At 44.6% G+C, this 25,211-nt stretch overlaps 1 protein-coding gene across 3 annotated transcripts in view; it reads right to left on the bottom strand.

Moving 5' to 3' along the window:
- PROM1 (prominin 1) overlaps positions 1 to 25,211 on the bottom strand; it is a 119,087-nt gene that overhangs the window by 71,177 nt on the left and 22,699 nt on the right. For all 3 annotated transcript variants that reach the window (XM_066631785.1, XM_066631786.1, XM_066631787.1), the window contains exon 2: positions 24,589 to 25,016. In XM_066631785.1, coding sequence (XP_066487882.1) covers positions 24,589 to 24,811 — 223 coding nt within the window. In that variant the 5' untranslated portion in view covers positions 24,812 to 25,016. The remainder of the gene's footprint in view (positions 1 to 24,588; positions 25,017 to 25,211) is intronic.

Genomic DNA, 25,211 nt, shown 5'->3' with positions numbered 1-25,211 from the left:
TTTGTGGTCAACTCAAGGTCTTTCCTCAAGGCACCATCTGGTCTTGGTCAGGATTTGCGGCAGATTAAGGGCAGGAGTTCAACCGAGGGTACTGCCAAGGTCTGTGGTCTGTTTCTTTCAACTCACGATGACTTCTAAAAACCTTCATATGGTCTGCATGCTTAGAAGTGCCTAGATTCACACTTCAAGCTGCCCCAGCACCACAGCAGGATTTTCCTTCAAATTATTACCAAACAATTTCCCACCCTCATTTTTGAGGGAAAATAGTTTTAAGCATTTGAGAACAGAGGAAGGAGTATACGAGTATTTTCCTTTGGAGCACCAACATTGGAGCTTCCTTCTACCAAGTCAGACCTTTCAGGCAAACTAGACTACCATAGTCTACCCTGACTGGCAGCACCTCTCCAAGGTCTCAGGCCAAGGTTCCTCCTGCCACACCACGATTCTTTCTCCATTCTATTCTCATTTTTAAAATACAATATGCATAATTTAGTCACCCCTCATGAATACAGAAGCCATGTTGGGTCTTAGCCACAGGTTCCAAGCCCACAGATAATGAGGATCCACTGTTTTCTTAGAACCTTCCAGAAACCACTATTGCTGTCTTTCCCCAACAGATGCAAATGTAGTTGACCATCATCCAAGGTGGTCCTCATCAGACTACTTTTTCAAAGTCATTTATATACATTTATATTCAAAGCCATTAATATAAGCTAAAATTGACAAAACTGAACTACCTCAGTTTCCTATACAGCAGTGGTTCCCAACCTGGGGTACGTGTACCCTCAGGGGTATTTGCTAGGATCTTTAGGGGTACTTGAAAAAGAATTCAATCATGGCAGAAAAAGGCAGGTCCGTATTAGAATGCCTTGCAGAGCTGCCATTGGAATGACTTGTAGGGCTAATCTGAGGGGTACAATTTATGGAAATAGGCTGCCAAGGGGTACGCAAGTAAAAAATGTTGGGAACTACCACAATACAGTAAAACATTTTCACAAATAAAAAAATTATCATTGCTGGATTACCACAGTATGGCCAACATACCAACACAAGAACAAATAAGGATAGGCTGGTGTAACATAGCGGCTGAGGAAGTGAACCGTGCACCAGAAGGCACCATCTTGGTTCAAATGTCACATCCACCACAATATGGGGGTAATAATACTAATTTGCCTTTTCGGGTACCTCAGCGTGAAGCACTCCCAGCTGCTTGAGTAAAGCACTATATCATGTTGTTTGAACCAAGGACGGATACACAACAATGCTGGCCAAAAGGCAAGTGATTTACACAAGGGTGAACAATAAACAAACCTAAAAGCTGGGATTAATATTAATCCATTAACTCAAGAGTGTTGCATGGAGGCCTTTCACTTAACCTTAACAGCCTTCGCTGAGGTGAAAAAAAGAAGCCATGCATCCGGCTGGCTGGACTGCCTCCAATATCCATTAGCTCACAAACACTGACAAGGAGAACTGAAAACTGAGAAAAAGATATTTTCATTTTACAAAACGCCAAAGCTGAAAGTGCAGCAGGGAATTGTCAATCTATGCAACTAACAGGATGCTAATAAAACAGCAGTATTTCATTACTTCCTCTCAGTGGAGTATTTCCACTTAAAGACAGACTTTTCTTCCAGAACGCTAAGGTATTTCATACTTAAGGGATCAACACTGCTTATCAGGAATGAGAATATCATTCATTGGGTGACGCTTGACAAGTTTTACCAAGGCAGAAAGGAGCGCCACATAAATTGTAATTGTTTGCAGCTGTGGTTCAGGTGGCTGTCTGACGTTTGCAAGCGGCGTTCTCTGCAGAGGCGAAAGCATCCATGACTGTCTCCAGGAAAGGGTTTGTAGGACCAGGAGGTTTACTGACCCAGAAGAGCAAACTCTTCAGAGGGAAACTCCAACTCCTTTTGCCAAGCATGTGTTCCTGGGATACCTGCAGGCCCAGGAAGATAGCCAGAGGGTGACTGACAGCACCAGAAGAGGCACTAGCACAGCTTTTTCCACAGATAAACCTCTGCATTGGAATGAGTGTGTGCAGGTGGGCCCTCATCTGCCGATTTGGGACCCATGGATTTGACTTACCACGGTCCAGACCTATGTCTGGAGGGCCTCACTGGACTTCCCAGATGCAAACAAAAGTTCCTTGTTCCTCACACCTGGGTTACACCTGAGGCATGAGCTTCTGAGTGCCTCAGAAGGTCTCCCAGAGGCTTCTGAGAGGCATTTATGGTTTGCCTAAGATGTGCAGAAGGCAGGTGTGCACCTCAGAAAACCTCCAGACCTGACTGGAGGTCCTCCAATGGCCCCGACCCACAGATTCAATTAACCATGGGTTTCAGTATCCACAGGGGGTCAAGGAACAGATCTGCCATGGATACACATAGCCAACCTGTAGTTGTAAATCTCACATGGGTTGAAACTCTCAAATATTTCCCACAGTATAACTGCATGTCTGGTGCGGACCTTAGTTTGGCATCCAAAATACCAAACTTTTCAGGATAACAGCAATTGACAGTTAGTATAAACATCTTATATTGCGCACCTTGTGCCTTTGGCTCATCCATCCGACTTGTCACATTCATACATGCAGAGCGCAATCTTATGCATGTCTACTCAGAAGAAAGTCCTATTCAACACAGCAGGATTTACTCCCATTCACTCATGTATAAGACTGCAGCTTTGTTCTTGTTAAATTATTTTTATTGAGACTATCTAACCACAAATTTGACTGAAATTCATTTGAGGTTTTTAGCTAAGGCTAAAAGTTACTGAGATGCTAGGAGGCATTTGTAATTCCTCTTAGCTATTTGTCATTTGTAAATCTGATGAGTATGTGCCCTCAAGGTAATTAACACTGACCAGCCAAAGATTCTTTATTAAGAAACCCAAGGTAACAGCAACTGAATACTTATGGTTTAAATAACCCTCAACCCACTCTAAGGGGTGTTCTCCAACATGAAGCTTATGAATGTTTAAAAATCAGTTCCTAAGACAAATGGTTGCAACATTCAATTTATTGTTCAATTCAATATTATATCATCATTATTAGGACAGTCACCCAATTTAAGGAATATTCAGTCGACCATACAAGTTTTAACTGATCAATTAAAATAAATCATCATAAGTGTACACATCAGCAAACAATATTCCTGATGAAACAACCAAGTACACTTTGCTTTGATGCTCACATGTGCTGCAACCAGTACTGCCTAGAGATGTTCTGTCCACTGAAAGAGACAGGATAGTGCCTCTCCTAAGAAAACACCCATCTTTCACTGGCAGTTTTTGTGAATACTTGTATTTAAAATTAGGTGAATTTCAAAATAAAACGACTGCTGCCCAACTAATCTGGGGCACCTTTCAATCAATTAGCCAACTAATGTTGCAGCTACAGTTTTGATTAGAACATATGGATTGAGGGGGAGCCATTAACCCCTTACACTCAGGGCCACCTTTAGGCCAATCTGATCAAATTGATGGTTGGCAACCTTCAGTCTTGAAAGACTATGGTATAAGCCTACAGCACCCGGTATTCCCCGGCGGTCTCCCATCCAATTAGGTCCCACTCTTAAGGAAGACCCACACTAGGCCTGCAGATCATGCACTTTGCCAAGTCTGAGAGATGATTTCCAGGCAGCACCGAACCAAGCTGGAGGAAGAGATGCTGCCTGGACCAAGTGAGCGCATGCAAAGTATGCAAAGCATATGTCCTGTTCAGTCCCAGCACCAGGGCCGAACTTAGGGCAATTTGAGCAATTTGGACTTAGGGCGATCTGAGCAATTTGGCCAAATTAACCCCGCGACTGGAGGGGCCCCACTCTGGGACAGACAGCAGAGCGCCTGCAGCCAGCGCCTTGCTCTGTCACATGAAATCTTCCATGCTGAGGCATCGCGAGGAGAACACAGCAAGTGTAGCATCACTGCTAGACAGCCCTCCCACCCACTCTGTGGTCCAAACTGGCTCGAAATCGCCTCCCCCCCTTAAAGCTGTTAGCGGTGATGTTATCACATCATTGCCACCTACCTTTGGGTGCCACATTTTGCACAGGGCACCATCAGCACAGGGCACCATTTGCACAGGGCATGCCACTGAGGCTTATTTTGGTGAGTAGGGGGGTCGAGGGGCCCACAGAAATGTTTCATTGGGCCCTGCAAGCTCCCAAGACTGGCCCTGATTCCACCTGCCCCTGATTCCAACCAGTGAGAGGGATTACATCTGGCACTCCCCCTGGGCAAAATCTCCCCACTGGAACAGATGAAACTGCCTCATACAGAGTTCTCCAACAGAGCTCAGTCGTCACTGGATCTTTCCCAGCCCTAATCTGAGATGCCAGTGACTGAACTTGGGAGCATCTGCATGCAAGACATGTGCTCTGTCACTGAGCTAAAGTTCCTCTCTAAAGAGCTATTTACTTTCCAAGATAAGAAAAAAGTATGGAGAGGGATGGAAGCAATTTGGGTGGAGAAAGAAAAGCCCTGCTTCAGCTGCTGCCTCAAAACATATTAGACCATGCCCTGTGTGGCCTTTGTTCTTTTAAAACAAAAGTTTGGAAGGTTCAAACCACCCACTTAAAATAATACCAACAACATTCAACACTAAGTTGCAATGACATGGCAGGTCTTATTTGTAAACTCAACTAGTGAGGAAAGCACCTATTTTTTCTGCAGTGGTACCATCAACAGAGACCCTGTTGTCCCTTCCTGGGGGATGCCACACATGTATACAGGGCAGTGCTAGTTATCCGCAGGGTTCCTTTCCCAGAAACCCCGTGGATATTGAAATCTGTGGATGTTTGAATCAGCAGTTTTGGGCCACTTAGACCCTCCAAACACAACAGAACGAGGTTCTAGTCACATCCAGGGGCCTGCAGAGGCTGTGTGTGACCTCTGTGAACCTCAGAAAGCCTCCCAGACACAACCAGGACAGTGTACCAGTCGCATATGGGAGGTCTTCCATAGGGTGCAGCCTACAGAGGTTTTAAGGGGCCAAAAACCGTGGATTGGCTTATCCGCTGCTTTCAGTGGTGGGGGGGGGGTCCAAGAACAGATCCCTCATGGATACCGAGGTCCCACCTGTATTCTAATACATCCTGTTGCATCAGTCTACATTATTTGAGATCAAGAAACAGATAGCTGCTGCAGTGTTTAACTGCCTAAGAATGTAACTTGTAATGCCTGAAAGGTAAATTGAAGACAGACAGAAATACCACATTAGACAATTAGCAGAAAGGAGACTACATATTTTTAAAAAGCTTAAAATCTGCTGTCCTCCCCACCCCCTGGAAAAAAAAACATTATGGCACACAAACAGCGTGCATGGAGCAAGTGTTAAGTGCATTGATTACACACTAGTCTATTCCCTGTCTGGATTTAAGGAATCAGAAATGCCATTTCAGCACTTTCCAATACAGGCAATCAGAGCCATGTGGATATAATGACCCTATTTCTGTAGGCAGACAGCAGGAGAGACATTTATTCTTTGGTAGCAGCATGAACACTTTCTACTTTTGGAACTACTCTATCTAAAGCAGTGCTTTTCAACCAGTCTACTTCACAGCATGGCAGATGGCATTTGGCCCCCACTGCCATGACAACTATACAACACTACATGGCCCAACTCTCCTTCTTTGATAAACTGCCTTGAGTCCATGAGAAAGGTGGTATATAAATATTGTAATAAATAAATATAAATACATAAAAGCTTTACACTAAAGATACTGTAATGGGGACGGGACGACACACTAGGAATTCCCAAAAGCAAAGTGTCTGGTCCTTAAGCCTGTTACTGCTCCTCACACAGCAGTTGCTAAATTTGCAATTCACAAAGTTTTTCCCCTAAAGTGGAATTTTTTTTAAAAAAAAAGACACCATAACTAGCTTTCTCATTTCAGAATCAGTTTGAGAAGATAAGAAGGTCCACTCTGCAAATCCAACTAATTTCTCAACTCCATTGCCTTTGTAGTAAAAGCTTGCGATCAGTCCTGCTTCAGAAGTAGAGCCTGAAAAAGAATCCTCCATCATACATTACTCATCCTGAATTCACCAAACATGGGAATGGAAGCAAAAGTACACCCACAAATCATGGCCCCATGATGACATGCTTCTAGACTTGCCCCCACACTCCTAGCCTTCAGTAACTGCTCACAAAACCAACAGCAGAGGTGGGGGGAAATGCAGGAATTTTCCACAATGAGGGAGAGCATCCAAAACACTGTAGTCTTCCCCCTCACCGCTCTGCATAGCAACCCACTGCAGAGGACAAGATGGGTTGTGGCGCGGAAAAGTTAGGGAACTGCTTTACTATGGTATTTAGTTATGGTAACTGCAGTTACTACCATTTCTAAAGAAACTGATGGCTCCACTGGCTGACAGGTGCTGGTACACTCAGAGTTTAATACAGGCTGCCCTCTTCTCTCAGCATCTCACAAGGTTATGCATCCAAGCTGCAGTCTGAATGAATGGCTGAATTGGGACTAACAAAGAACCTGATGTGCAGCAACGTAGAATTGTACTCCAATTTTCCCATCATTATGTAGCTCTTTCCCTCTTCTCTTTAAATCAAAGCCACCTGGAGTGAGCCTAAATGAGGATATTGAGACTATTTAGAGGTAGGATTTGGTGTCTCAACATTCAGTATAAAAAAGTATAATGACCCTGAAATAGACCCAAGGAATATGATCTTGCTGGTTCATGTATGGAACAGCTTGAACACCAATATAGGATTCTCACATCCTAGGATAAACAAGTACTCTTCTTAAATTGGGATATGTTTTTGCCAACTGCCATAACCCAAAGACCATGGCTAACTAAGGGCCAAACTAGATTTGATATGGAGGTCTATAACTTCTTTCCTTTGCAAATAGAAAGGGCGGGGAGGGGAAAGATATTTGTTCAATAGACAAATAGCAAGAATGGAAAAGTTAAGCATACACTAGAAATTTTCCACACCACTCCCTCCATCTTCTAAGGGTTTTCTTTCATTGTAAGAAAGAATAAGTTGGGTCAAAGATACAGAAGAGCAGACCATGCCATATCTAGCTCAGCCTCAGGATAACAAGAAAAATCTGACTCCCTAAAAAAGATGGGCTTACTGCAATAAATCTGGTGTTCCTTTCTATCTCTGCTTCCTCAAACACTTGTACTAGGTGCTGTGCCCATTACTCCTGCACCACTCAAATGAAGACACAAGACAGAGGTTTGATGTTAGAATGGACCACTTTATTCACTATTTAATAGCAAAAGTAAAACTGCAGCAGGGTCATCTATCTCACACTGCTCCCCAGATGTGTGTAGGTTTTAATTATGGGGGAAACTGTGTTACCTATCAACTTCCCCCTAAAGGGTCATACAGGCGTACCACCTGACTCCAAGCTGTGCCAGGTCAAGGACCTGGTGAGCCTATCACAATCAGCCCCATAAGAGTTGAGACAGGTCGATAGCACTAACCAACCAGCATGAGCCCTGTGCCATACTGAGTGAGGAGGTCAGCCAACCTGCCTCCTTAAGCTGGACAAGCAAGCATGACCAGTCATGACTCACTCCCTGACCTTTTCTGCCCCATGATGATCACCTAGATCTTTATGCTTTACCTACCCCAACCCACAGAACACCTGCCTAAAGGGACCAACATAGCAAACCTGTAAGCCCTAATTACATCACTACTCGATAACCCAGTCTGGGGTAGGTGAAAAAACCACCAGCCTACATGCCAATCTGGCTGATGGCAAACTGCCCTCCCAAACTGCCAAGCAGCTAATCTCAGACTGTAAGAAAGGGGCAGGGCAGGGTATCGCTGCTAGAGTCCGACTGAAAGGCAAGCCTTGTGCTGCCTCATGACCTGGTTCCAACCCACTCCTTAGTCAATTGGCTAAGAGCAGACCCCCTACTTGTGCCCTGTGCATGGGCGAAACAAAAAACGGCAGCATATTCTGCGGCACCACCATCATTATTAAAGATGCGCAGGGAGCTCTGCCTAATTTGCAGTAGTAATACAGGCAAATTGCATTTGCCCTTCTGCATCCCAAAGTAGCCTCTGCATAGAATTCCCTCTTACATTTGCTTAAATCAATGAGTTTCTACATTAAACTACTGAAATCCCTGGGAGATTTGAGTTCAGCAATCATCAATATGCTGATGTCATATGTAGTGAACTCTCTTGTTATTAATATAGTGTCATCTGCATACATGACACCTTACAAAGAAAGAAAAGACAAGTCTCTGCCCTGAGAGGCTTACAGTTGACACAAAGGAAATAAGTAGGATAGAGGCAGAGGAAAACAGGGGAAGCATATACAATAATTTCAGTTACATGTACTTAAGCGTAGCTATATCAGAATCTCACAAGAAAGGCCACAAAGAAAAGATGAGCAGGAAACCATCGCACAGATGTTCCCAGACACTGCTACAAGGGGAAGCAATGAAGAAAGGTCTGCTATTTGAGAGAGCAGGAGATCATCAGAAAGTTGAGAGTGGTGAAGCTGGAAGAGGGTCACTCATAGGTGAGTATTGGAATCTGGGATGCACAAGTGCTCAGTCCGAAAGGGTTTGAGGATCTGCATACATTTCAAGTAAGCATGAATAAATCATGCCTGGCAACAAAGCTTGACTTCTATCAGTGATCTGCACACATTGCCAAGCCTCTCTTCTGCCTTAGAGAACAAAAAAAAAAAAAGAGAGCGATAAGAGCTGGCAACTTCCTTCAGCATTCCTATTCCTATTGCAACTTCACAGCTGAGCGCAGATTGTGACCCAATAATTGAGAGCCCAATCATCCACGTGCCCCTGTGAGCTTTACATTTGACACCCCTTGTCGTACACTTGGGTCTCACTCCCAGGGTTTGGGGTGCTCAGAGTTGCTGGTTCTGAACCCTAGAGCCCTCAAAGATCCCTGTTCGGTAGTACTGCCACCACCCTGTAAGAGCCAGTGCCTCAGTCCAGGGAAACCGAGACCCTCTAGGCTTAACTATATCCCTTGTAGGCACTGAGCACTTTCTTTACTTAAAGTCTCAGTCCTCAAGTTTCTAGTCCACAATGAGGATTTTTGGTACCTTGCTGAACGGCTAGGCAGGATTCTGAACCTTTGTCCCCAACAGACAATGAACCAACATGGGTTTTATTAAGTACAAAGGGTTACAAAAAGTTACAAAAAGGCAGCAAATGCTAGAGGCATAAAAAACTTCTAGGAAACATATCAGCATAAAACAACAAAGCTAACTGGCTAACTATTATTTCCTAACCCTCACCTGGGTCAGCTTCTTTTGTAGATCCTATGGCCACATGGTCCTGGCGGGGCAGTATGTGCACCCACCACCTCTCTCACCAAGAGACAAGGAACAAAAGACCCTGTCCTCTGGAAGTGGGGCTGGAAGCTCACCCTCTCAGTTCTTCCCTCCCCCTTGAGATCTGCAGCCGCATTCCATCCTTGATGGGCGTCTTTCTGGCTGCCTAGGTGCTACATAATCACCTTCCATTGAGTTGTAAATCCTAGCAGCTAGGAAATGCAAGCCACTTCTGTGTTACTGTTTTAGCTTGGTTCAGGCCTTGCAATGCTACTAGGCCTGAACTGTACATATTCATGACACCCTTGGACTAGAGTATCTCAAGGACCATCTTACTCCATCAGTCTGCATGCATACCAAAATTGGTTGAAGAGGGTCTCTTGCCACCTTCAGTTTCGAATCGGTGGGAGAGGGCTTTCTCCACTGTGCCCTCCCTGCCAAGGGAGAGCCATTTGTCCCTCCCCCATCAGTGTTCTAACACCATCTATTCCTTTTGACCCAACTATGCCTTTTGAGCTGAGAGACAGTCAGGCTGGGGAGGAAAGTGCTTCAAGGAAAAAGAGGGTTCAGCTTTGTTCATTTGCACACTCTTTTGAAGGTTAAAATTATGCTCCCCCCCTCCCGCTTTATATACTCATACAGTAAACAAGGCAGTTCCACAGTGTTTGGTCCTAAGTCATTTGCCTTCTCCCCTGCCCCCAGGAAAGACAGATTTATCCAGAATCCCAATACCTGACATTGTAATCATTGCACATGATTGGTTCAGATTAAAAGAGAGAGAAAGAAAGCATAAAGCAGTGGTGCAGCTAAAGTGTGGCCCAGTGCAGAGTGCAAAATGATGCCCCAGAAGTGTTGTTACTTCTGGAAGTGACATCACACCCAGACTTTTTAAAAAGCAAAATAATAATAACAACAACAATAATAATAATAACAGGTATTTATATACCGCCTTTCTTGGTCTTTATTCAAGACTTTATTCAAGGCGTTTTACATAGGCAGGCTTTTTTTTTAAAGCCCTTATTAAATAGGGATTTTTACAATTTGAAAGAAGGTTCTTTCTTTCAAGAACCACTACATTCAAGGTGTTTCATTCCGATCTGGCTTCACATTCTGGCCTCCATCCTCCCATGCTCAGAGCAGATGGAATTGCTCGGCTTCAGCTTGTCAGCTGCTCCAAGGTCGCACGGTGCCGGTGGCCTCGAACTGGCGACCTTGTGGATGTTATCTTCAGGCAGAGGGAGGCTCTACCCTCTAGACCAGACCTCCTACCCCACTAAATGGGGTAGTGGCATAGCTAAGACATCTACTGTGCGGGGTCAAAGATTTTGTAGCCCTCCCCCTCCACGATAAAATCAAATTTAATTTATTAAGTAAAAAAATGTTTTCTGGTTAATTGGCCATAACATTTGATAGAATACAGACATTCCAGCACGACTTGTTTCATTGCATCCAGCATTAAATTGCCTTTCCAATGTGATATAACATGATGGTATTATTTGTACATACCAAGGTTTTCACAATTTTGGCTAGTGTCAAGCTCAGCTTGTTACCCCCCCCCCCCAGCTTGTAGCCCAGTGCAAGTGTTACCCCCTGCACCCAGGGCCTAGGAGAGGGGGTAAAGGGGGTAATTTGTACCTGGGCCCAGGGTCAAAAAGGGGGCCCAGGAGTCAAAGGAGGGGCCCCAGAAATTTCCTGGGGTCTTACTTTTTCCTATCTACTCAGACTTGTTGCCCGCATGGGATGCTGGGGACACTACCACAAGCATGTGGCTGCATCTACTGCAGCTACTGACAAGCTATATGTGCTGGGCTGAGGAATGCATACATGACACTCCTTAACACAGTGTCAAATCTGGGAGGAAACTGATCTGCTACAGTAGCTCTTTGGCCTGTGGATCTGCTTACCATGAAGAAGTGCATAGGAGCTCAGGGGCACAGCTGTGGAACTAAGCAAGTTTTGGTATGCTAAGAACACTTGCCATTCAAGTGTGAGCCTAAATATGATGATGCTAATTTTCTATGTTTAAAAGATTTTAGAGAGGCTTAGGAGTGTGTTTGGTTTCCCGTATTACTGTATCTAGCTGCTGTACCACATGGGTGGGTAGACCTGGGCTCCAAAGACTTTTCCAGTTGTCTCCACCCTCCCCCATCCTGATTTGCCCCTCCCTGCACCCACTGTTTGCCCATCACCACCTTTCCCCACTCTGTTTCACCCTTCCCCCTTTGCAAAGGGGCCCAAAGAAACTTTGTAGCCTCTGATAAAATTCCTCTCAGAATCCCTACAGGCACCCCTTAGCTATGCCACTGCCATAAAGTTCTCATTCTCTTCACTTCTACATACATGTGTCCCATAATGACTCTGCGCTTCCAACCAGGGGAAGTGAACTAAGTCAAAGACTTCCTGCGTAAATCCTACTGGGGGAAAAAAATCCCAGATTAACTTCACTTGATTTGGACTAGCACCTGGTTTCCATGGGAACAAATCAGAAGCCATTTTAAGACATCCAGAGCAGGCCAAGGACCAGACAGTCCAAGTGCTGGACAATGACATCTGAAGTAGCAAATGATGTCATCAGCACTCCAACACAACCTCACTACTTTATAATTACTGCTCATAATACATTGTGATACAAAAGCAAACACACAGTCTCTCTCACTCACATACACTCTCTGTCTTCATCCTAGAAACTGCCTAGATGAATGACACAAATTGCTTTTAATGTTCCTGGAACTGAAAGCATTTATTATAAGTATTCATCTGAATTACCAGTAAAAAGACAAGACAGATTATGTTTTATGGGCTTAATGGCAAATTCAGCTCTTTCATCCGTCAAGGGGAATTTAACGAGTACAATCTAAAAAAAATAAGAAAACTTTTGCAGCTGTAGCTGGCGGTTCAGTCAGGTTTATTTAAAACATTTCAACTCTACCTTTTTAAAAAAATGCACAGGAATTTGCACAGAATAAAAGGTAAAATTCAGAAGCCAGCAGAATAACTAATAGCAGGCAACAGCCAAACACAAGCTGAAACAAACTTTTTGTAAACCTTCTAAGAAGTAAACACATGTCCACAGATCCCACATCTGTGGATTTAACTAAGTGCAAATGAAAATGTATTCAGAAAAAAAATTCCACATATTCCATTCGCACTCATGTCTCATTCACAAATTGTGCCATTTAAGCCATTTCTGCCCAACTTAGCTTATATGCAACAGGGACCAAATGTGTACACCTGTGGGCTGGGCAGAAATGGGTTAACCCCATTTCATCTGTGCACTTCGGTATCCATGCGGAGTCCCGGAACCAAACCCCCGCAGATATGGTGGGCCCACTGTACCTCCTTGCTTAAACAGACCAAGCCTATATATGTAGGGAGGAATTAGGTCATAGCACAGCGGTACAGGACCCTCTGTGCTTGTAGACAGTCCCTGGTTCAATTCCTGGCCTCTCCAAGGAGGACTGGCAAAGACCTCCATCTGAAGTATGGAAGAACCACTCCAAATCAGTGCAGACAATACCGACCTTAATGAGCCAATGGTCTACAAAGTTCCATATGGTCAAAACATTTCAAGTCCTAGGGCCTGGGGCACAAAGGCCCTGATCCTGTTCAATACAGGGAGAGGCTATCATCATCATTTGTGATGATTTAATATAAAGACTATTTATTTACTGCCTTTCTACAGATCAGGCAGGCAGTAACTTATGGGAACCCAAGCTTTAAAGGCCATAAACTGCACATCGAACTGAGCCCACAGCTCTTTAGGGCAGTGGTTCCCAAAGTGGTGGGCTGTAAAACAGGGCCATCCACCCTTAAGGTAAGTGGCCTAGTAATGGGTGTCCCAACAGCACCTCAGTGATTGCGGTGCCACCCAAACCCAGGGGCTTACCCCCTTACCTAGGGGGGGTCCTGATGCCCTTGGGGAGGGTCCGGCAGACCCACAGCCACCTCCCCAGCCCTCCCTGATGCTGAAAATCTCTCTGTTTGGAGATTGGAGCGCACTTCTGGTTTTCGCATTGATGTTCTGCGAAAGATCTGCAGGTGGCTGTGGGAGTTTGGAGCACAGACGGTTGAAAATACTGTAGCTGAAAAACTCTTCTGGGTCCTGCGGCTCTGTTTTTAGGGTACGTGACTGAAATAATGAATTGTCTGCCCTCCTCCTCCGCCGGCAGAGCGCACAGGGACAGACAATTCATTACTACAGACTGTTGCCCTACAAACAGAACTGCAGAAACCAGAAGAGTGTCCCAGAAGCCAGAAGTGACATCTCAAGAAGCAAAGACCATAGAGAAGATCATAGAGGTCTGTGTGCGATGAGAAGAAAAACGTTGAACAATTTTTGCTTTAGGGGTATATCACCACCTCAGTTATTAGCCTCATGATGGCGAATAAACACATTTGTAAGAACACCTGCTTCCTCAAGTAGCAAGCCTGGCTCCAGAAGCACCCATAGAATCCCAACCAGATAAGAAGAGGCACACAGCCACCCTTTCCATCACATTCACATTAATCCACTCTAGGTTTCAGGCAATCTCCTGCCAGCATCATTGCTCACTGAAATCAATAGGACTTGCTTCTGAGTAGATATGCATAGGATTGTGATGTAAATGGCTTTTTGGTAAAGGTTAAGAAGATTCTTAGGCAGCACAAAGCTGCTTCTCTTTCCACTCCCTTTTCATACTGAAAGAGATGGAAAGAACTCAATACATATGTGCAAATGAAGATACTTTTAAAAGTGTGTGTGTCCACCCAGCTTGTGCCCTTTTCAATATTTCCTATATCTTAATCACTCCCCTGCAAATGACTTCACCAATGCCATGGATTTAGGTCATCTCATTTTTTTTTCCACTGCAACTGTTATAAAAAGTCATTCAGCAATTCTGAACGGAATGCTTTCTGAAATGTGGCTCCTTTCATGTGCTGTAGGAATTCTCAGTTATATGAGGATCACATTAGGACAGTGGTTCAAGATTTATAAAATCCTTTAGTCCTCCCTGAACTGAAGAGGCCTTCTGCTATCACATTCCCCCATCCCGCTCCATCCAAAGCCCAGAAACTTCAGCATACCTGCACAGCCTCTATATTCAAGTCGCTTCTCCCGCCCACCCCTGCACACAACTACCATACAATTTCTTCCCAAGCTCACAAACACCCTTTCCACTTCCATTTTCTTGACGAGATAAAGCTGCCTGCAGTGGAGGAACACCTAACCTCTCTGCAATTTCAGCAAAATTGCACTTTACGTTTGAGAGAAGCCTGATTGTATATACGGCACAATCAAGCTACATGGTACCTTGAATTTGAAAAAAAGGAGAAATATTGTAAGCTCCTTGGGGCACGGATCTGCTCTCAGTTTCAACAGAAGGGAAGGAAAGCTAATATTTTGATCTATGTTTCAGCTGAAAACTGTGGTTACTTTCATCATTAAGTGCTCTTGGTTCAAAAATCACAACGGAGACACTATTCAGTGTTTTCATTCTTTGCATGCCGCGTTAAATACAGGACAAGCAGCCTAACACGTTGGAGACAAAACAGAAGAAAAATAAGCAGAAGTACAACCCCCATGACACAAGCTTGCATTCTGTAGGAGGCGAGAGTTACAGGTAAAGGGTTAAGCCAAAAGGCTCTGTAGAGGGATGAGAAGAAAAAAATAAATAACTGACATCATGTAGGTGTTTGGGGAAGGAGTTCCTGGAATAAAGATCTGCAAGAAGGAACAAATGGAACATAAGAACAGCCCCACTGGATCAGGTCATAGGCCCATCTAGTCCAGCTTCCTGTATCTCACAGCGGCCCACCAAATGCCCCAGGGAGCACACCAGATAACAAGAGACCTCATCCTGGTGCCCTCCCTTGCATTTGGCATTCTGACATAGCCCATTTCTAAAATCAGGAGGTTGCGCATACACATCATGGCTTGTACCACGTAATGGATTTTTCCTCCAGAAACTTGTCCAATCCCCTTTTAAAGGCGTCCAGGCCAGTCGCCATCACCACATCCTGTGGCAAAGAGTTCCACAGACCAACCAAACGCTGAGTAAAGAAATAGTTTCTTTTGTCTGTTCTAACTCTCCCAACACTCAATTTTAGTGGATGTCCCCTGGTTCTGGTGTTATGTGAGAGTGTAAAGAGCATCTCCCTATCCACTCTGTCCATTCCCTGCATAATTCTGTATGTCTCAATCATGTCCCCCCTCAGGCGTCTCTTTTCTAGGCTGAAGAGGCCCAAACGCCATAGCCTTTCCTCATAAGCAAGGTGCCCCAGCCCCGTAATCATCTTAGTCGCTCTCTTTTGCACCTTTTCCATTTCCACTATGTCTTTTTTGAGATAAACTAAAGAAGAAACTAAAGAACAGTGACGGAACTCATGCATTTGAGGGCAGAGAGATAAAAGGAGAAAACACCATGAAACACCATGAAAGCAAGGACAAGGAGTTTGTTTTGAAGATAGGACTAATTAAGGAGCAAAGACTGTGGCTCGCATTGCAAGAGGAGGGAAATTCTTCTGAAGCAGAGGTGGAACCTGGAGTGTGTCACCACAATCAGAGAGGGCAGCTGCTAACGTGGAAGACCCAGGTTCCACGTAAAAACTGGAATTTTACAGCACAATCCACAATCTGCAGGCTGATGCATTTCACGATGTACCAGTTCTAGCTGTCGTGCAAGTGCTGTAATGCATTTTGTGTCAGCACCACACTCACTGGCATTGGTGGAAGGCCTACACCAGCGCCATCCACCAGCAGAAGGGGCTCTGTGCGCCAGATAAGACAAGATCCATGCTCAGAAGAACGGAGGTGGAATGGGGTGGGCAGCAACAGGGTGATGGTGGGAGGGTCAGGCACCGGAGGGTAGTGGGACTGGGCGCAGCCATGCATGTCATATCCTATCTCCCTTCCCCGGCCAGATCCACTTGGACTTGCGCCAGCTACTTGGCTTGTACAGGCCCGAGTAGACCCACTGCAGCAGCTGGGGCTTTCCCCAGGGCAGGAGAACAAATGTCCCCTTACCTCAAGGAGACCAACCTTCCAATTTCCCCCATAAGATGCAGAAGGGACCGCACTGGCCCTGCTGCATCAATGCAGGGTGGTGGTGGATAGGATTGGGCTGCCCATCAAAGAGATGGGAAGAAAAGGCTTGAATTTTGCTATGCTGTACATGAAAGCAATACGACTTGGAGACTAAGTGACTGTGGGATGCAAACAAGAGACAGAAATCAAAGACAAGGTCAAAGAAAGACAAGCTCTGGTGGTACTTGTCAAGTTCAGACAAGAAAGGACACATCTGGTCAGTAGTTTTAGATCCATGCTTCTGAACCAGTGGCAGCTGCAGGACTCCTAGACCCCAGCTGCCTAGCAGCCAGATCAGCAATGTAAAGTGACAAGCAGGGGTAGGAAGCTCTGTTCAACAGGTAGAGCTCCAGCATGCACTTTTCACAAGCTCACAAAAGCCCTCCTGTCTGCCCTGAGTGTCTTACCAGTGTTTATTGTGTCATGTCTGGCCTCTCAATCCATTAGCAGCTGGTGATGACATCAACACCAGTTCCTTCTGGTGGTACTTCCAATCGGTGGACCATGTTAAGTGATACAGTGTGGGATAAACATTGAGAAATGCTGTTTTAGATTGTTAGCCACCTTGTGCAATTATAAAAACACTGGAAAGGCAGGATGCTATCAACTGGCAGAGTGGTTCGGAAAGACTGACTTGTGCATGAAATGAGAAGCTGAATCTTTGACGTCATGAGTTGGAAATGGCAACATCATCATAACAGAAGCACTAGGTAGGTGAATGAAATGCCAGTATGAACTGAGGAGGACACATTAGTGTGAAACAGTACAGCTGAGTGTAATCGGGAATAAGGCAGTACTAAGAACCACTGGTATATGAGGTCATCCAGAGAGAGGGAGAGAGCGAGAGCGCGCGCGCGCGCACAGAAGGAACAACAGAGGTCAAGAACAAAACTCCAACTAAGAGGAAGTGTTTCCTCATTTAGAAACACTGATCAAGTGGTTTAACAGGATGAGAACCTGAGAACAGAACCATAGAGAACTACAACAGAGGCACAGAATGAAAAATGACATCTTGGTCAAAGTATCAGAAGGAGCAGAAATGGCAAAGGAGAGGAGGACATTAAAGTAGAGACCTGTGGAGTTCATAGCGAAAACATAAACTCATGGGTTTTAGGGAAGGTCATTTTGGTGAAGCACAGAGGGTAGAAGCCAGATTGAAGAGCCTAAGCTGGAACAGAGAAAGGGGAGAAGGCTGAAGTAAACAGCCCAAGCCAGGAGTTAATTCAATGTCTTGAGGAAGAAGGAGAACACAGATCCCTGCTCCAACAGGCTTGTAATCTAAAAGTCAACACAAAGGAAACAAAGAGAGTTGTTTAAATTAAAAAACTCAAGACTATACATCTGTTTCAAAAGGGTAAATGATGCTGTCATGAGTGAATAAGGAGAGTGAGCAAAAGAAGAGAGTTTGAGTAGAAAGATGAGAAATTCACTCTTGAGATAGTGATGAAGCATCTGAACACATTGATAGAGGCACTTGGAGACACAGGATTGGACCGAGGGAGAACATTCTGTGGTGGAGATGAGGAGTTGGGTGTCATCAGGTAGTGTGGAAAGCTATGAAATGCAATGAGATCACCCAGTAACAGTGTGGAGAAAAAATAAGAGGGACAAGATCCCTGTGGATAGAGAGAAAGCAGAGGACGAGCTACTCCCTACAGAAAAATGGAATGATTAAACATGTAAGAAGACCCTCCCCCAAACTTCCCACGGCACACCTGTGGACCATTCGCAGCACGCCAATGTGCCCCAGCACAGTGGTTGAAAATTGCTGCTCTAATCCCTCCCACACTTCTACCTGAGAAACAGCACGTTGGGAGGCAATCTGAAAGCACATACATCACCAGTATCTTGCCACTATAGCAAACTTTTGTTGGTATACAGTCCCCATCTGCAATTCCTCTCACCACTGCATCTTTTTGTATGTCAATATACTGAAAATACAATTTGTTTCAGGTTTTAAAATCCATGCCTGGTTTTCTCCCTGCAAGCGAGCAAAACTATCTCTTCCTTCTTGAATCTATTAAGTTAGGATAGATCTTTAATTCATGATATCTGTACAGCTTTAAAAAAAAATTCAATATTATATCCCCAGGAAAGTTGCTATTTGTTTGATGTTTTGCTGCTGTCGCTCGTAATGAGGCACTTTCCCATGACACTTTCTAAAATTAACCATTTGCCAGCCTGCACAAATGCTCTAAAGCAGTGGTTCTCAAACTTTTAGCACCAGGACCCTCTTTTCAGAATGAGAATCTGTTAGGACTCACCAAAAGTGATGTCATGACTAGAAGTGACATCGACAAGCAGGAAAATTTTTAGCAATCCTAGGTTGCAATCCTACCCACACTAACCCAGGAGTAATTCCCATTTACTGTTAAAAGCATATACATAGTAGCCTGTTAAAAGTATAGGTCTGTCACATTTCCCCAAATGCAGTCACATCCCATAATAATAATACAGGTATTTATATACCGCCTTTCATGGTCGTCAGATTTCTCCTCAGACTTTATTTCAAGGCGGTTTACACAGGCAGGCTGTTCTAAATCCCTATAGGGATTTTTACAATTGAAGAAGGTTCTGTCTTTCAAGAACTACATTTCAGATGGATCCTTTTATGATCTGGTATCACATTCTGGCCTCCAGTTTCGTCCCACGCAAGCTAACAATCCTTCATATCTCATTTGAAGGGCGGCCAGAGAGCATATGGAAAAGAACATAAGAAGAACCCTGCTGGATCAGGCCCATCTAATCCAGCTTCCTGTATCTCACAGTGGCCCACCAAATGCTTCCCATGGTAACATCCCATGGGATGGTAATCACATCCCATGGTAACACTATGTCTAATATATTAATAATAAAATACTGAAATGAATGGGGACCCACCTGAAATTGGATCGCGACCCACCTAGTGGGTCCCAACCCACACTGAGAAACACTGTTCTGAAGGGGCTGGAACCCCTGCTTATTACGTAAGACTGAAGCGTGTCCTTGAACACGCTTCACATGTATATAATCACATGTATATAATCACGTTAAGAATGACAAATGGTCAAACTTCTGCTACCCTGCTTAAACCAAGCATGTGACCCATTGCATCCTGTTACTGAGCAGGGGAAAATCTATAATAGCGGTCAAGTGGACCATCAAGAAAGCTGGTCCATCACTATGAAGTCATGTGATAACAGAGAGCCAATCCTAGTCTGCTAGGAGGTACCCAGATCTGTTCCACTCCATGTAACCTTCTGAAAAGGGGGTTAACTAGGCCTTTTTTGCACCACAAACCGGCAGGCTTCTGTCAGCCTTCCTGCCTGGTGGACTATGCCAGAGACTTCCCAACCCTTGGGCCTATGCCCAACACCCTTATTATCTCTCACCACAAAACCTTGTCAGGGCAGAAACATTCTTGTTCACTTATATTGCTCTTGAACGCTTCAGGTCTTGGCAGTGCTTTATAAATAAATCACCTCCGTGTGCTATTTTAAGCAGACATCCTAACCAAGGTTGCCAAGGCAAACCACGAACTGTTCTGTCAAACGGTTAAATGAGTATTTAGGGCCTGCCTTAGCACTTGCAGTGTTTCCAGGGACATATGGTGCTCTACAGGCAAGGCATGCTTCCTGCCGCTCACACTCACCTTCCGCAACAGGCAGCTCTAAGCACCAAGCCACAGAGAACCAAGATCACGTTTATGGGAGGGATTCCAAATTTAAGAGGAACTTAGTGATAACTATACAAGTGGCCAGGGTCGGCCTTAGAACAATTTGACCCAATTTGGCCAAACCGGGCCCCGCACCGGGGTGGTGAGTGGCACCTCGCTCTGTAGCTGATGCTCCAGCACAGAATCTTCCATGTTGAGGCATCAGGAGGAGAACACGGCAAGTGGAGCACCCTCTCACTTGCCCCTGGGTCCCACTGGCTTGAAACCCTCCCCACCAGAAACCAGTAATACCACTGCAAGATGCTTCACTAGTGATGCTCATGCTGGTGTCTAAGGGGGCCCACAACAATGTTTTGAATTGGGCCCTGCAGCTCCCAAGGCCAGCCCTGCAAATGCTTGTTTTGCCCTACAGGCTCCTCTACCACTATTTGAACATGCAGTTTCTCCCACACTGAGCAGAATGACAACTCCAACCACCACCGATCAGGTCATCTATGAATGATTTAACACCAGCTTCAAGTCCGCAGCACTAGCCACATAGCCGTAGGTTTGCCTTTCTTCTCTGCTCCAGGATCCTCCCAAAACAGGAGCATGTTTTTTAAAAACCCAAATGCAACCGAAAAGACAGGCTAAGCTTATGCAGACAACTAAATTAAGGATTAGGCTCTTCTGAATCTTCAAGTTATTAGTGACAAACACCCCAAGTCAAAAAATATAGTCTGTCCACAGACAAATTTCTCTACATATGGATTTGCAGTAATAGACTTGACATTACACAAGCAGGGCCAGGCATGTGTTGCGATTTCCTGAAAGCACAGAAGAGGCAGAACACGGTACTAAGAATTCAGCACCCTGAGCACATCAGATTTCATTTTTGAAGGAAACCAGATTTCCGAGTTTGTGGCTGCAAAGAGATATTTGAGAAGGTTCAGACACTTACTTGTGCAACTGGTTCAAGTTGGCTTGATGGCTAGAATTTAAACACAGGTCACCCTAATCCAATTCGCTAACTGCTGCACCACAGTGAAAGGCAGGATGGGGTAGTCAGTGGTTCAGGAGTTGGACTCAAGAGCCAGGTTCCAATACCTGCTCAGTCAACAAGTTTTCTGGGTGATCCTGGGTCAGGGCCCAATCCTGTCCAACTTTTCTGTGCCGGTGCAGCTGCAGTGTAGCCTGAAGGTAAGGGAACAAATGTTCCCATACTTTTAGGAGGCCCCCATAACTACCCTCCCACCACAGAATGCAGCACACACCCCATTGGCAGGGCTACACCAGGGCTGGAAAGCTGGATAGGATTGGGCCCTCAGTCACTCTCTCTCTCTCTCTCAGTCTCACCTACCTCACAGGGTTGTTGTGAGGACAAATGGAGGGGAAGAACCATATATACCTTGAGCTCCTTGGAAGAAGAGCAGCATGTATGTTATAAATGAATGAATAAATAAATAACTCTCCTTTCCATAGAACCTAAGGAGTTGAACAACATATCCAAAAGCTGAGGATAGGGCTTTATAGTGCCCTTCATAATCCCATGACTAGCAAATCCAGAGAGAAACCATGGAATAAAATATGACAGAATGTGCACAATTTTCACACTTGCTCAATTTATACAGATCACAGAATTTGGTTTTTGCTTTGCACACAGCTTGGATTGCCTGCATGCAGAATTTTTTTTTCCCTAATAACTTGGAACACACATTGTCCTGTCCCCCTTCGCATCTCCCCGTGAAAGCCCTGCTCACACCAAGTACTGTTTCCCAAGCTCGAGTACCAGTTCTCTAGATTAGGGTCTCGATTTTGGAAGAGATCAGGCAGATAAACAGGTACTGCTTCGCTCAAACCAGCTACATTTCACACTTCATTTAGAAAGCAGGCCACAAAACCTTGCATCATTAGCACACGGAGAATGAAAAGCACAGAGCAACATATGGCGAGGGAGATTATGGGTTAGCCAATTAAATGATATTACTCAAATCCACATGATCCGTTTGTTTTCGCAGAGTGAAGGCACCCGAGAAATCCAGCAGCAACAGCCACGAGAAAAACTTGACAAAATATACTAAGGGGGGGAGGTACTACAGACCAAGTCTTAGCTCTGAAGTGTGGGTGCGACGTACGCATCTGAACCCACACATTCGGCACTGAATCCACCTAACTAGCAGCAAGCTCAATACCCAGGAGGGAACAGTTTCACACTTCTGCCACAGACATTTCTTTATTGGGCTCTTTTCTTATTCACAGCAGTCAAAATGATTAATTGGATTCATCACAACAAGCATATGGAAGAAGCTACACCAGCCTGTGCAATGCTCTGTGTGTTTTAGCAACTCAAGGAGCTAATCGAGATGGCGAGTTAGGAGAGCGCATCAACATTTCATTCAAAGGTGCCAACTTTAGGCCTAAACTATGCTTTCCCCCACAGATCTGTTGCTGTAGTCTAGTGGTTCTCAAATTTTTTTGACTGGTGGCTCCTTTGATCTCCTGGACCACTAGCCATGGCTCCCCATTAGGAATACAATCCTATACACTGCAAAGGGTTATGGATTTTTCACAAGGATTCCACTACTTCTCTGGCTGGCTTCCACAGTTCCCTGAGAAGCCATGGCTCACAGTTTGGGAACCACTGTAGTAGCCTAAAACAGCCCCAAGACAGCCTGCATCTGAACAGAAGGAGAACCAACAGGGAAAGGATACCTAACTCTTTCCCTGCTAGACATCCTTCAGTGGAAGATTACTCTTCCCAAGCTCAGAAGTTCAGATGCAAGGAAGCTGTGCAGACTTTTCCCACATGGGCAAAATTATTAGGAAGGGCAGTTTTGATCTCTTACATAACATGAAGGTGAAAAGGGGTTGAGCGACTTCCATCCCATCCTGCAACCACACACACACACACACACACACACACACCCCGCTCAACTCCACTCAGACTTGCAGCCTTCCCCAATTACCTTGGGTTTAAAGGGAGAGAGAAAGAAAACCATAGGAAAGAGATTAACTAACATGCAGTTTGATCAGGTTACTTGGGCACTTTAAGAAGACACTGAAAAACATATTTTATGACTTACATCAGCTTCTCTAAAGTCACTCAATTCATGATGAACCAGGAAGAACAAACACCAGGTTTTGAGGTTTTCCAGGCTCTTCCCTCTCCCCCTCCCCCAATATTTATTATAAAATCAGAGTTGGATGGGACCCACATGGACATCGAGTCCAGCTCCGTCTCTAGCAAGAAACTCTGGCTTAGAGCGTCTCCAGCAGGTTATACTATAAGCTTATTTGTCTACCAAAAAACTGAACTAAGACATGATGAGATCTGCAAATCAGTCATAAATCACTGAAGGTCTTCAACCAACTAGTTATGAAATCTGCTTCCGCTTCAAGTCATACCAAAACTATTTAATATTTACATACCTTCAGATTCAACTTATGTGAACTTAAAATGCTCACGGGTAAACACAGATAATTTGAATACATGAAACATCCATGGTTTTAATTAGAGAAATATTGCAGTGGCTAACAAAAAGAATGCATTGTAGCTGGTTCATTAAATCCATTTAAGACCCCTGGTCTGGGGAGCACTATAGCGGTAAAGACAAATCTAACAGTTTAACAGAGCAACCCTAGGCATGTCTGCTCAAAGGAAGCCCCATTAAGTTCAATGAGACTTATTGCGTCCTATACAGGTTTACTCAAAAGCAAGTCAGTGTTCAATGGTATTTACTGTCAAGAAAGCGTACAGAATTTCAGCCTCAGTCCCAGGAAAGAATCCAGTCCTACGATAGGCTGCAATCCTATACAACATCAATATTCTTAACAACAACTTCCTGGGAGTAAGGTACATTCAACAAAATGAGTATAGGTGTGCGTCACTTAACAACAGGAATACATTTTGTTTGTTATGTGATTAAGTTGTTAAGTGAACATTCAGTCCAATCTATTGCCTTTGTTGTGCAAACAGACACTCCCTTCCAGACACTGGCTGGCTGCACAGGGTACTGGAGACTAATTGCCTCTTCTTTGCATCAAGAGCCTCTTTGTTGTGTAAACAGATACAGAACCTGCAGGTTATAGGGCACCTGACTGCTTCAAAGAACCTCTTTGTTGCGCTTTGACCACTGTCAAACATGCGGTCTGTCATTAAGCAGAAGGTTGTAAGTGACATGTTCATCTAGAACTGCGCTGAACTTTATACCTAATACAATCTCTACTTAAAAGTTCACACTTCCTTGTGGAAGAGGAAGGAGGTCATCCCTAGAGGGTAAAGTTTTGATGAGTTCCCCAATTCAGAAAATTTCATATAAATTGGTAATCTGACCCTTTTCTTTAACAGTGTATCAAAAGGGGGGGAAAAAAAGCTGTAACAGACATAATACAAACAGCAGATGAAATGTATTAAGGGATGACAACGCATTATCAGATTTGAACCTAATCAGTGAGAAAAGATAAGCCCCTTGGCACAGTACAAGTTCCTCAAGCTGTACACACAGAAAATACACACACACACGGCCAGACTACAGCCTTTCCACATCAAACTGAATGCCTCTGGGACAACTCATTTTCAGGACAGTTTAATATCAGGTACTTACCTTGTGGAAAATTATTGGGTTGCACTAAATAGAGGAAAGCATGGACTAGCCGAAACAAAATCCCTATTGCTCCAGGTTCATGGTATGCATTCGTATCATAGGTCTTAGTAGGGACAAACCCGAAATCCAGATCTTCGGAAGGCGGTTGGTGTAAAGGCTGAACTTTGGAGTTGGAACTTCCACAGAGCAAGCAAAGGAGCAGTAAACACAGTTCTCCAGCCATGGTCCACCGAAATGCATAAAGTGAGGTAGAAGGGGGGGGGGGGAATTAAGCCTTCAACATATTAGATTGTATCTATCTGTAGCAGCAGTAAGATCTGTCAAGTGGAGCAAGACTGTGGTCTCGATCCTTTGCGTACTCCAGGTGCACATTTGCTTCTCCAAGCTTTTTGGGCAGCTCTTCACGGAACTCAGTTAGTGCTCCATCTCTGGCAAAGAGAGAAAACAGCTGTTTAATAAGTGTCATCTCACCTTAGAAGGGAGCATAACAACAGTGTGAAATGCATGCAATCGCCTGTGAAATCTGAACACATGCTACCTTGCTGGCGAGCCAGACTGACAGCAGACCTGTGTTTCTACGCAGGGCTAAAAGAAACCATTCCCTATTTGAGAAAGAGAAAGGG

The sequence above is a fragment of the Tiliqua scincoides genome, chromosome 6 (assembly GCF_035046505.1).
Source record: "Tiliqua scincoides isolate rTilSci1 chromosome 6, rTilSci1.hap2, whole genome shotgun sequence".
In the NCBI taxonomy this organism is placed as follows: domain Eukaryota; kingdom Metazoa; phylum Chordata; class Lepidosauria; order Squamata; family Scincidae; genus Tiliqua; species Tiliqua scincoides.
The sequence above is the reverse complement of the archived record's forward strand: the minus strand, read 5'-3'. Positions and strand labels throughout refer to the sequence as shown.